Source organism: Lactuca virosa, chromosome 5, assembly GCF_052849685.1.
Source record: "Lactuca virosa cultivar CGN04683 chromosome 5, Lactuca_virosa_CGN04683_v6, whole genome shotgun sequence".
NCBI classification, from domain to species: Eukaryota; Viridiplantae; Streptophyta; class Magnoliopsida; order Asterales; family Asteraceae; genus Lactuca; species Lactuca virosa.
The window spans coordinates 320,654,724-320,667,265 of NC_136430.1; the positions used below are offsets into that span (position 1 = coordinate 320,654,724).

Genomic DNA, 12,542 nt, shown 5'->3' on the forward strand with positions numbered 1-12,542 from the left:
GATATGTATGATTATCTATATTTGTTGGTTATATGTTATCTGTTACGTATGTCGACATAGTACGGGTAGGTTAAGGCGATACCGCTTAGTGTTGTAGACCAAAAAACCCGGGGCAATCCAGACGGGAGACTGTGGGCTAGAGGGGCAATCCATTCGGAAGATTGTGGGCCAGGGGCAATCCAGTCGGGAGACTGTGGACCACAGGTAATCCAGTTGGGAGACTGTGGACCCAACACGTAAATTTGTATATGCTCTGTTGTGTGGGGTATTTTGGGGGAAGTCACTATGCTTTGGCTTACAGTTTGATTTCATTATTTCAAGTATATCAGATGATCGGGGCAAGGCGAAGGCGTAATTTACACATCATCCTTGGATATTGTACTGAGAGATGTTTTTGGTTACTCTGATTTGATGACTATGTTTTGGAAACAATGTGTTGTATGACTTATAGATTATAAAGTGGTTTTGAAAAATAAAAATTTTTACTATGATTTTTGGGACGTTACCGTTATATTTAGTATTATTGGAACTCGTTGTAGTAATAATCACATGTAATTGAAAAATGTGATAAGTTTTGAAATGAAAATTGATCCAGATCAAAGTAAAAGTTAGAATATAATAACTTTCTAAGGTGGGTAAATGGGAAATTTCCTACTGTGGAGTTCATGGAATATATTTGTTATACTTTATTGAGCGAATTTACTATATATAGTAAAGTATGTTATGATTTGAGAATGAATTCATGAAAATTTTCTGATAATAAAAGTTTTTGTTATCATGGCATCATGCATTGTGTTAGATGGTGTGTGATTGTATTGATGAATAGAAAGAGGTGTCCTCATGTATACATTGAATTTGAAACGTCTTTAGTTATGATACCTAATAGTCTAAACATATGATGTCTAAATGATAGAGACCTAAAATACTCTACTAGGGAAGTACTTCTCTTTGAAAAGTATATTTCTTGTGGATATGATGTGATAATAGTTTTATTTGTTCTTTCTTTTTTCATAGACAAGAGGTACCGTTAGTGTGTGCTTATGCATTGCTTACATTGTATATGGTTATGATAAAAAGTTTTTTAGAAAATGTTTCATTGAAAGAGTTATAAATGGTTATATATTGTGTCAAAACATATATAGCTCACGAGACAATTTTTTCTTGCGTATTACTGTATTTAATGCCATGTATTCTATGTTCCGATGTAAAACTTTATAAGACTTAGTTTACTAGACAATACTTTTTTGACATCTAGAAGATGGACTCTACAGGATTAAGATGGAGTAATTAGGAACAACTAGACATTAATTTGAACCATGACCTTCTATAACTATCTAATTCTTAACTATGGCAAGTTGATGTTTCTATAACCCCATGGTGGACAAGTGGTCCTTTATGTGTGTATCATTATATGTTGGACCTAAATTATCTTGGACTTGACATTATTAAAAATGATGTCATCTTATTATATTTAAACCTTACAATTTAAGATGGGATATTACAAGAGAGCTTAATGGTAATCCTGAACTTGCATAATTTTAATCACTTATAGAATCTATTAATGACTTCCAACATATCTATAAATTAGACAAACAGAGTTAGACTTTGGTTGGATCCAAGGTTTTTTCAATAACTTCTATCAAAAATACCATTTATGAGGCGTGGTTCCAAAAAACTTAAACACACTTGGAGATGGAAAAATCTTCCTCTAAAGTAGCTAAACATTAGAAGATTACCTAGCTATGTGGGATAAATCTTATGAATTTGGATTTCTATATTGTCTTTGAGATGTCATTTATGTTTTGATGTGGACGAATCAATTGTTCGCATCTTGTAGAAGTGAAAAATAATAAAATATGTTTAGGAAAAGAGGATAGTGGAAGCTAAGGTGTTGTTTGTTTTTTCTGAAGCAAAATGTCTGCAGTCTGCGAACCACATCTGTAGACCTCTGCAGTAGAAGAGGTGGACCAAACGTCTGCAGTCTGAAAAAAGAAGACTGTTTGTTTTTATAACATCTGCGGGCTACTAAAATAAACTGAAATCTAAATAAACTGATTTTTTTTAAACTTCAAAGTGATTTTTTAATATTTTTATGACTTTGTTATAAATAATGAACGAACCTAGATCAACTTTTATGTATTATTGTATAAAAAATAAAAATAAAAATAGTATGAATTAACGTATATATTTGATAAAAACCAACAACTTTGGTTTCAAAGTTATAACTAAACATTATAATTAGTGATCAAAGAATTTGATACATAAATGGATGGAAATAAACTTTGATTTTTTCAATTAAATCCATTAAAAACGTATCATAAATATTTTCTCGAGAAATTGACGATACTGTATTAAATAATGTTTTACAAAATTTGGCAAAAAATTATAAGAATATATTATGATTTTTTTTTCATATTTATATAAACAACTTCAACGACTATTATTGTAATAAATCTTTATTTATAAATTTGTCAAAAATATCATGTTTGTATCGTCGAACGTTTTTTTTTGAAGTTTTGTAATTTTTTTTTCAAATTGTTTATCATTAATAAAGTTGGAAAAAATATAAATTAAAAAAAACTTAAGAAAATAAAGATATATATGTTTTTTTAGGCTAGAAGATGTCTGAAGATGTTAGAAGACTCTGATCCACATCTGCGCCAAGAAGAGGACGCGCATATATTTTTAGGTCTGCAGTCTTCAAAAAAACAAATAGTCTGCGAATGCTAATGTCTGCGCGTGGTCTGCGCGGCGCAGACAGAAGAGGCCACGCATATCTGCAGAGAAAAAACAAACACTACCTAACTGTTCCTCATGTGACTGATTTTGACTCCCTTCTTCTATGATCCATCTCAATGTTTCAAAATAAGGTTGTTCATAAGTGTATTGATGTCGTTTTTTGTACCAAAAGGTGGGATTAATGAGACCTAAGAAATGATAAAGCTTTTAATTTCTTATTTAGACTACACAACCTCCTATCTGTTGAAATATAATAAGTTAAGACTTATTATTTTTATTAGGGTTAGTATAGTAAATTAATTTGTGTCATCAATTACTTCAACCGTTAGAATTTAAATGGTGTGGTGGTTGAATTTAAAGAGATGTGATGGTTGGTGTGTTATCGAAAGGTTGTACTCACATAAAGGGTGTGATGGCGGACAATTAACTGTTGGATTAATCAATTTAATAGGAAAGTTTCATTATTTTAGGAAGGTTACTTTTATGCATCTTTTGTGTTAGATTAGGAGTAATTTTATTAGTATAAATAGAGGATATGTTTAGGTTAATTTTAATCAAGTTGTAAGTCTCGTTCCATATTAATTTTTGCATTCAAAGTAATTTTCATTTCTTCTTTTTATATTCGTTGTTTGGAGTTTACGCTTGCATTAGCACACAAAGCAACATCAGATTGATTTATTGTTTTTATTTCAATTATAGCTGGTATCAGAGTGCTTCAATTAAAGGGGGTGTGATCATTTTTTATCTCAAGTTGATGCTTCTCAACAACATCCTTGATTTCTCATGGCCGTGCTTGTTTAATGATAGCGAGAGACTAACCGAGGGTGCATGATAAACATATGGAAAGACATCAAAGTGGGTATCTTTTATTCCATTCGTTTTTACGGGTGACGGGAGACTGTAAAGGTAGTCATGACCTTGTCTTGTTGATAGGTGGAAGAGTGTTCTTGGAACAAGCTTGATTAAAGAGGTTAGGGTTATCAAAAGAAGAATAGGATGTCGATAGCTAAAAAAGGAGGTTCAATGCCGTATCAAGTTATGGTTTTGACTCTAAGAAATTATCTGGTGTGGGCAGGCAAAGTCAAGTCGATCATGGATGCACACAATATATGGGAGATAGTCGAATCGAGGGCGTTAGGTGAAGCATCATATCAAAGGAAGTAAAAATAAACTCTTGCCTTTTTTCAAGCGATACTCAAAGACATGGTGTTGCAAATGGCGAGTTACACCGACCCAAAACAAGTGTGAGATGGGCTAAAAACACGGTATTTGGGAGTGGATCGGGTGAGAACGACTTGACTTGCAACCTTAAAGAAGGAGCTTAAAAGTTTTTACATGAAATAGGGTGAACGGTTGATGATTTTGTGAAAAACTTATTCGGTTAAGCCTCAAAAGCAAGGAGTCATGGATATGAGCTTAAAGAAGTGGATTTGGTGAAAAGGTTACTAGACTCGATGCCTAAGTTATTTCTTCAAATCGTGGCTTAAATAGAGTAATGTTTCAAGTTGGATTCGATGTTATTCGATGAAGTCGTTGGTAGATTGAAGGCATACGAGGAACGTATAAACTGAACAAATAAAGTGGAGGGCATTCAAGGTGGGTTGATGTCTGTAGTGAAGAAAAATTGTGTGTTTGTAAGCATTGTGGCAATGGAGGTTCAAATCGGAATGGCTTTGGACATGGTCGGGGAAGAGGTCGTGGGTCTGGGTAGAGTTGAGATGGTAATAAACATTTTTGGGATAAAAGCCACGTTAAATCTTACAAATAGGGGGAGTTTCGTCACTATAGCAACGAGTGTCCTAAATGGGAGAAATAAGAGGCAAATATACTTAAAGAGGAACCGACACTATTATCAACGAGTGGTATGATCAAACCGATTAAGGGGTGATTTTTGGGTTAAAGAGTTTATTAGGAAAGTTTTTTATTAGTCTTTTAAGTTTTATTCTTGCGTGTTTTAAGTGTATGGGTATTTTTGGAACGTTTTGTTATTTAGCTTTCTTTCCAAGTTTTTGTATTAGAGTCAAACTCCTTTTAGTTTACTATAAATAGGTTAATATCCTTATTTTGTAATCAATTTAAAACCTTTTGTTTTCTTAATAAAGAAAAGCCTTAGGCACCAACCTTCTTAATCCAATGTTTGTTTTTTCTTCTTTTATTCCTACATGTTTTTTTTCCTACTGTTACCTTGGTGAATAAGGATAAGTTTTTACAACAACCCCTTTGTTTACACTTGGTATCAAAGCAAGTAACTTTTTTCACCAAATCTACTTCTTTAAGCTCGTAACCAAGGCTCCTTGATTTTGAGGATAAACCAGATAATTTTGTTACAAACTCATCTACCGTTTCACCCTCCTTCATGCTTAAACATTCAAGCTTCCTTTTAAAGTTGCAAGTCAATCTGTTCTTACCTAATCCATCCCCAATTGCCGTGTTTTTAGCCCGTCCCACACTTGTGTTTGGGTCGGTCTAACTCACCATTTTTAACGCCATGTCTTCGGGTATCGCTTGAAACAAAAACGCAAGAGCTTGCTTTGACTTCCTTTGATTCGATGCTTCACCTAACGTCCTTGATTCGACCGTCTCCCATAGGTTATGTGCATCTATAATCGACTTAACTTTGAATGCCTACACTGGAGACTTCATTGGAGTCAAAAGGGGAATTTGATACGACATTGAACCTCTTTCTTTAACTATAGACATCTTATTCTCCCTTTTGACAGCCTAAACCTCTTTAATCAAGCTTGTTCCAAGAGCACTCTTCCGCCCATCAAGAAAACAAGGTCACACCCACCTTTACCATCTTCCGTAACCCATAAAAATGAACCGAATCAAAGCCTTATGCTTTGATGTATTTCCGTTCGTTTATCATGTACCTTCGGTTAGTCTCTTACTATCATTAGTACAAGTCCGGTCAAGAGAAATTGGGGCTATTGTTGATATGTTTCTACTTGCGATCAAAACCAATTCACATCCCTTCAACCGAACCACTCTGATACCAAGTGTAAACAAATGGGTTGTTGTAAAAATTATATGCTCACGCCCCTTCAATTGAACCACTTTGATACCAAGTGTAGGCAATAAGGGACTGCTTCAGGCCCCATCTTGTTCACAAAGGTAAAAAAAGAGTGAAGAAGAACAAGGACAAAATTAGAAAAAAGAGATCGACATAGGTAGAAATAGGGGAATAGGAGATTGCTTGGAGACTAAACTTTTATCAAAATGAAAAAGACTTCATGGATATATTACAAAGAAATCGACTACGTCTATCTATATTAGATAAAAAGGTATCCTAATCAAACTCTAAAGCTATGCAGGAAATAAAAATAGAACTTAAATATGGTAACTTTCCAAAATTGCCCCTAGACTTAAAACATGTTTTTTGAAGTCGTATGGTGATAAACTGATTAATCCAACAAGCACCCCCTTAATCGGTTTGATCATGTCACTCGTTCACAGTAGTGTCGGTTCTTCTTCGAGTAGAATTACCTCTTATTTCTCCCATTTAGGAAACTCGTTGCTGTAGTGACTAAACTCACCATATTTGTAACATTTAACATGGATTTTATCCCGAACACGTTCATTACCATCTCGACTCTTCCCAGTCCCACGCCCTCATCCCCGTCCATGTCCAAAGTCATCCTGATTTGAACCTACATTGCCACAATGCTTACAAACATGTGATTTTCCTTCACAAGCCAACATCAACCCACCTTGAATGTCCACCACTTTATCGGTTCCTTTGATACGCTTCTTGTATGTTTTCAATATCCCAATGACATAATCGAATAACATTGACTCCAACTCAAAACATTGCTTTACTGAAGCCACGGTTTGAAGAAATGACTTAGGCATTGAGTCTAGTAACCTTTTCACCAAATCCACTTCTTCAAGCTCATATCCAAGGCTCCTTGTTTTTGAGGCTAAACCAGATAATTTTGTCACAAAATTATCAACAATTTCACCCTCCTTCATGCGTAAACTTTCAAGCTCCCTCTTTAAGGTTGCAAGTCGAGCCGTTCTCACCCGATTCACTCTCGAATACCCTTTTTTTTAGCCCATCCCACACTTGTTTTGGGATGGTGTAACTCACCACTTGCAATACCATATCGTCGGGATCACTTGAAAAAAAAAAGAAAGAGCTTGTTTTGACTTCCTTCGATCTTATGCTTCACTTAACACTCTCAATTCAACCATCTCCCATATGTCGTGTGAATCGATAATCAACTTGACTTTGACTGCCCACAACGGATAATTCGTTGAGGCCAAAACCAGAACTTGATATGACATTGAACCTCTTTCTTTAACTATCGACATCCTGTTATCCCTTTTGACAGCCCCAAACTCTTTAATCAAGCTTATTCCGAGAGCATTCTTCTACCCATCAAGAAAACAAGGTCACGACCACCTTTACTATCTTCTGTCACCCGTAAAAAAGAACTGAATTAAAGCCACCTGCGTTGATGTCTTTCCATCTGTTTGTCACGCACCTCCGGTTAGTCTCTTGCTATCGTTCGAACAAACCCGATCAACAGAAATCGGCGCTGCTGTTGAGATGCTTCAACTTGTGATCAAAATTGACTCATACCCCCTTCAACCGAACCATTATGATACCAAGTGTAGGCAATAAAGGGTTGCTTCAGACCTACACCTTGTTCACCAAGGTAAAATAAACAAAGGAAAATAGGAGGGAAGAAGAAAAGGATGAATTTTTTTTTTTTGTCCTTTTTTTCCTTCCCTCCTATTTTCCTAAGTCATTTCTTTAAATCGTGGATTCAATAGAACAATGTTTCGAGTTGGATTCGATGCTATTCGATGAAGCCGTTGGTAGATTGAAGGCATAAGAGGAGCGTATAAAAGGAACAGAGAAAGTGCAAGACATTAAAGGTGGGTTGTTGTTGGACGGTGAAGAAAAATCGCATGTTTGTAAGCATTGTGGCAATGGAAGTTCAAATCGGGATGACTTTGGACATCGTGAACGAGTGGTATGACCAAACAGATTAAGTGGGTGATTGTTGGATTAATCGGTTTAGGAAAGTTTCATTATTTTAGGAAAGTTACCTTTATGTAACTTTTGTGCTATATTGAGTCCAATATTATTAGTACATATCAATCAAGTTGTAAGTCTCGTTCCAAATTAATTCTTGCATTCTAAGTAATTTTTCTTTTTTTCTTTTTCTGTCCCTGCTTGGAGTTTACGCTTGCATTAGCATCCAAAGCATCAGATTGCTATATTGTTTTTATTGCACTTACACTAACAAGGAGAAACGACGGTTCAATAAGCCACAACAATTTCGAAGGGTTGTGTTGTCTCTCTCAGCCAACTCTGTAAGATATATATTTGAATGAATGTACTCTGAGTTGTTCTTGAAGTGGTTAATAAAATCGTAGTTTTTGTTTTCAAGAACCCTTGTCCTTCTTTTTCAGTGGGTATATATGTTGAAACTTTTCTACATATTTCTACATATGTTGTTTTTTTGGGTTTAATCCAACAAAGTCCTATTAGAGCCTTGATAATTTTAAGGTCCGTGTAGAAAATACATCGCATATTGTATGCCGTGAATCTTAGATTTGCATATTTGTAGTTGTTTCCAATAAAACGAGAAAAGCTACAAGTTCTTATGCATGTGATATAGCTTCCAGGATCGATTTTGATATCTTAATTTGATCTCACTTCGTAAGTAGATGCATGGAATAACAAAGATTGGTCAAAGGAAAAACACATATATTATGTGAGAGAGAGAATTAAGTTGTGCATGTATGATGATACTACATATAAAAATGAAAAAGTTAATTTGGGTGTTACTCAAATATTTCGATTTTTGATTGGTAGGGTTGACCCTAATCAATTTTAAGGCGGTGTGTGTATAATTAAGATCCGAAAAGGAAAATACTTTGAGCGATGATCTCTAAGTAAAAAAATTGATATGAAGGCTTGTTTGTTTTTTGTGAAGACAAGCTTTTCTATGTGGGGTGTGCGAAACCAAGTAAAAAAATCTTGGTGAGATTTATTTTACTTGCAGAAAGCAAATGCAGGAAATCGTTTGTTTGTTTGATGTATGATACGTACAAGATGGTTGCTTCTATTGATGCAAGTTGAAGGTTTGAATGATGTGTGGAAGGAAGGGGACTTCAAGAAGATGAAGTCTAAACCGCTACAAGTTAATTAGTTTAGTAAATTAGTTAGAAGCAGCAGTTTCCACATATGTTAGCTAAGACTTAATATTATTATTAGGGTTAGTTTAGTAAATTAATTAGTAGCACAGCAGTTTCCACATATATTGTTTTCTGGGTTTAATCCCAACTATATGTCCTAGTTTTTTTGTGGATTAATTAAAAGCCATACATAGTAAATTAAAGCAAAGTGCTTGACTGGTATGCATGCATGGTGTTGTAACCTTTTTAAGGACTGTATTTCCTTATTTTCCCATATGCTTGCTAGCCTATTTAAATAACATACAAACAGACTTTTTATTCAAAAGAATGTTGGTGATTTTATTTTCACATAACATTTTGGAAAATTGGACTTTACACGATTGGATTGTCGAAGAAGATTCTGGACTACTAAGATCTTAATCTTATATCACATGTTATTACCAGATTTCCATGATCTCTAATTCTAGAACAAACTTTATACGAATTTAGAAAAGACTTCTTCTTTTTGCCCAAATAAGAAGTTCCTATCTAGTTTGGATTATCCTATTATAAAATTCGTGATACCCATACATAATAAGGTTAAATTATTGTAGAAGGGAAGTGACTACATGATATATACGATATCTGATTTTGATTATCAATATACATTGTTTCCAACCCCGATTTTTGAACAAGCTATGGGTTAACCTAACTATATTTTACAAAAAAGTTTTACATAATCCGTTAATAGATATCACAGTACAACGAGTGAGAAAACAAACGGGTAACAAGCCGCGCTGCTAAGCCTTTTTGTATGGTAATAAACTTAGTCCTGTTACCGACTAATATCCTCTTGATGCACTTTTATGTTACTTATAAAGATTGTGATTATTTATTTATATATGTTGCATTATGTTAACTGCATGTATCACAGGTTTCCCAGATAGAGCAGACAAACCAAAAAGAAACTAAAGCTATCCTTGATGATGCATGAAATTGATGGAAAGCTAATAAAGTTATAAAACAATGCGTACCTTGGCTTGTGAAGAAAGATTCAACAGTTGATGATGTTCCTCCTTCACTTTGTTGTACCTCTCAGTAACTGTTTTCATGCTGAAAAGAATAGACCAGAAGATTAAAATATGCATGTGTATGTTATAACTTAAATAATATAATGTAACACAATGAGAACTGGCCTCCTTGAAGATTGTAATCTATATGCGTGGTGCATGAAAATAATACTGTAATATTTTCATCACCACAACGAACATTAAACAACAGCAGCAACCTGCGCTTAAAATTAAGCTAAGGGTAATAATCAGCTAGATATATATTATAGTGCTTGCATGCAAAATCCTAAACTTCCTACAAACTTGAGATTGATGTGCATAAATTAAGTGCATGTGTTAAAATGAATCCAAATTGATAAAGCTGAGTTTCATATTGCTAATGTATCCACCCTTACAGGGCATCTGTGACTCCATTTATGCAAAACATAGCTCATACTTTCAATTGCTCTCTATGTGTTTTGAAAGTACTCAGAGCTGAACCACATACTCATATTTTTAATTAGTATCCCCATGGGCAGTAGTCTATTCTCCCTTCTAATTAAGTGACACAATTAAACATTTTCATGAGTACTCCAATCTCCAGCCTTTCGTGTATTGGGTTCATGAAAGTTCAACTTTCACGGATATCAAAAACCGACTCTTGAATGCGTATAGTAAGACTTGATTTGTGCTTCCTACCGCCAACAAGGACTACATATACTTATATATACTTCCTCAAGAGTCACAAAAGAGTGAAATTTTACCATTTCTTATCACCCTTTAATTTCTTCCTCACATGCACATCTTTTAACGATTTTGTCCTCTCAAGTCAAAGGGTGGCAATTGGCAAAGCAATTCTAGCTAGCAAAATCATTTTGTTATGCTTTCAAGAACACACAATAAGATCCAATAAGCAGCTAGCTAACTGCAACTATCAACTTCTATCTGCACATTTGTATATTAACCATCTTTCCTTGTTGAGATTATCTCTTATTTGCACTTTATCTATTTTCTGTTCTTTATCCCTTATTTTAAGGGCTTCAAACGTTTCCTAGCTTATCTAGGGTTCTCCTTTCTTTTCCAGTACATATATATACTCATGTATGCCTTCTGATTTAATCAATAAGAAAGCAAGTTTCAATTTACTGTTAAATTTATTATTCCAAAACAACAACTTGAATCAAATCAATTGATCATTGACTACTCCCACACATGTGTCGATCCAAAAAATAAAAGAGACCAAAGTGACATCCTCTACTCTCTACAAACCGTATATATATAGTTGCAGGTATAGATGCCCTAGTTTTTTCCTTTTTGCAGTATGACAAACTAACATTAATTTGCGCATGACCAAGGTCAAATGATAACTATATATACATGTCAAACAAGAGATGTATATGTATCAAAAGTATATTAAAGTTGACCAAACCTTGAGCTAGCGAACTCGTGGAGCTTCCCAGTGCTAGAGAAGATAATGACTCCGACTTCAGCGTCACACAAGATAGCCAACTCCTTAGCCTTCTTCAACAATCCATTCCTTCTCTTAGAGAAAGTAACTTGCCTGCTGGTTGAGTTATCAATCCTTCGAATCACAATCTTCCCTCTCCCCATTAATTAGTAGGGTTTCAGCAACCTGCTCTCGATCTGTTGATATCAGATCAAGGAAATTAACCACAAGCAAAGAGAATCAGGAAAAAAGTGAGTGTACGTATATATCAGTGGAAAATCCAAGAAATCATATATTCTTCAGGTTATAACTTTAAAAAGATGCAATTCCAAATTTTCCTCAACTAATTATAAGTTAATTTCCTTCTAAAAAAAGATATCAAAGTCTCCATGTAAGATCATTTATGCAAAGAGGACAAAGAAAATACTTTGAAAATAAAGGGTCTTGATTACATATATAGAAAAAGCTTACTAATTTGAGCTTAATTACCGTATTGAAGATTCTTAGGGAAGAAGGAGTTCTTATTTGGGTGTGAGATAGCTGGTCTTTTCAAGGAATATAGACAGCTAAATTAATCATCAAATATTAAAACGACCGACGACCGTATATAAGTACTAAATCCATTTATTAATATGACTAGATAACGTAATTTATAGTAAGATTTTTCTGGCAATGTTTACTTTTTCATATAAATAATGGTTAACTATAAATAATACAAAATACCGTTATCATTTTATATAAAATTGTTGGTTTATGGATTTCTTATTAGAACAGTTTATTTATTAATAAGATAATGATTCTGATTTTACTAGGAAAGAAGTATATATTTTGGTTTACATTATTTGGAATCAAAGGACATGGTGATTTTCAGTATTTGAGATCCAATTATCGCGAGAGTAGGGAATAAACTATGTAATCGATAAAGGTGATGACATATTGACATATGACAGGTAGGGGTGTTGAGGGCTGCTGGGCTGATTACCTTAAACTTGTCGAAACACAAGTTGGGCGGTCAGACGAAGTATTGTGACTATCATAAAATAAACTTAATTTATATAAAATATTATTATTTTGGTCTATGCTTTTGAGCCCTTTGCCTCACCTATAGATCACCAACACGTGGCCGAATACAGGCATTTCTTATAGAGTATTTGAATTGAATTATACCTAGCTAT

General features: G+C 34.2%; 1 protein-coding gene across 1 annotated transcript in view; it reads right to left on the reverse strand.

Moving 5' to 3' along the window:
• LOC145115228 (MADS-box transcription factor 23-like) overlaps positions 1–11,531 on the reverse strand; it is a 30,056-nt gene extending 18,525 nt beyond the window's left edge. Inside the window, exons 1-2 of the mRNA XM_079051475.1 lie at positions 11,350–11,531; positions 9,906–9,984 (exon numbers count right to left, since the gene is read on the reverse strand). Of these exons, the coding sequence (XP_078907601.1) occupies positions 9,906–9,984; positions 11,350–11,531 (261 nt within the window). The remainder of the gene's footprint in view (positions 1–9,905; positions 9,985–11,349) is intronic.
• Positions 11,532–12,542: the final 1,011 nt, after the last annotated feature.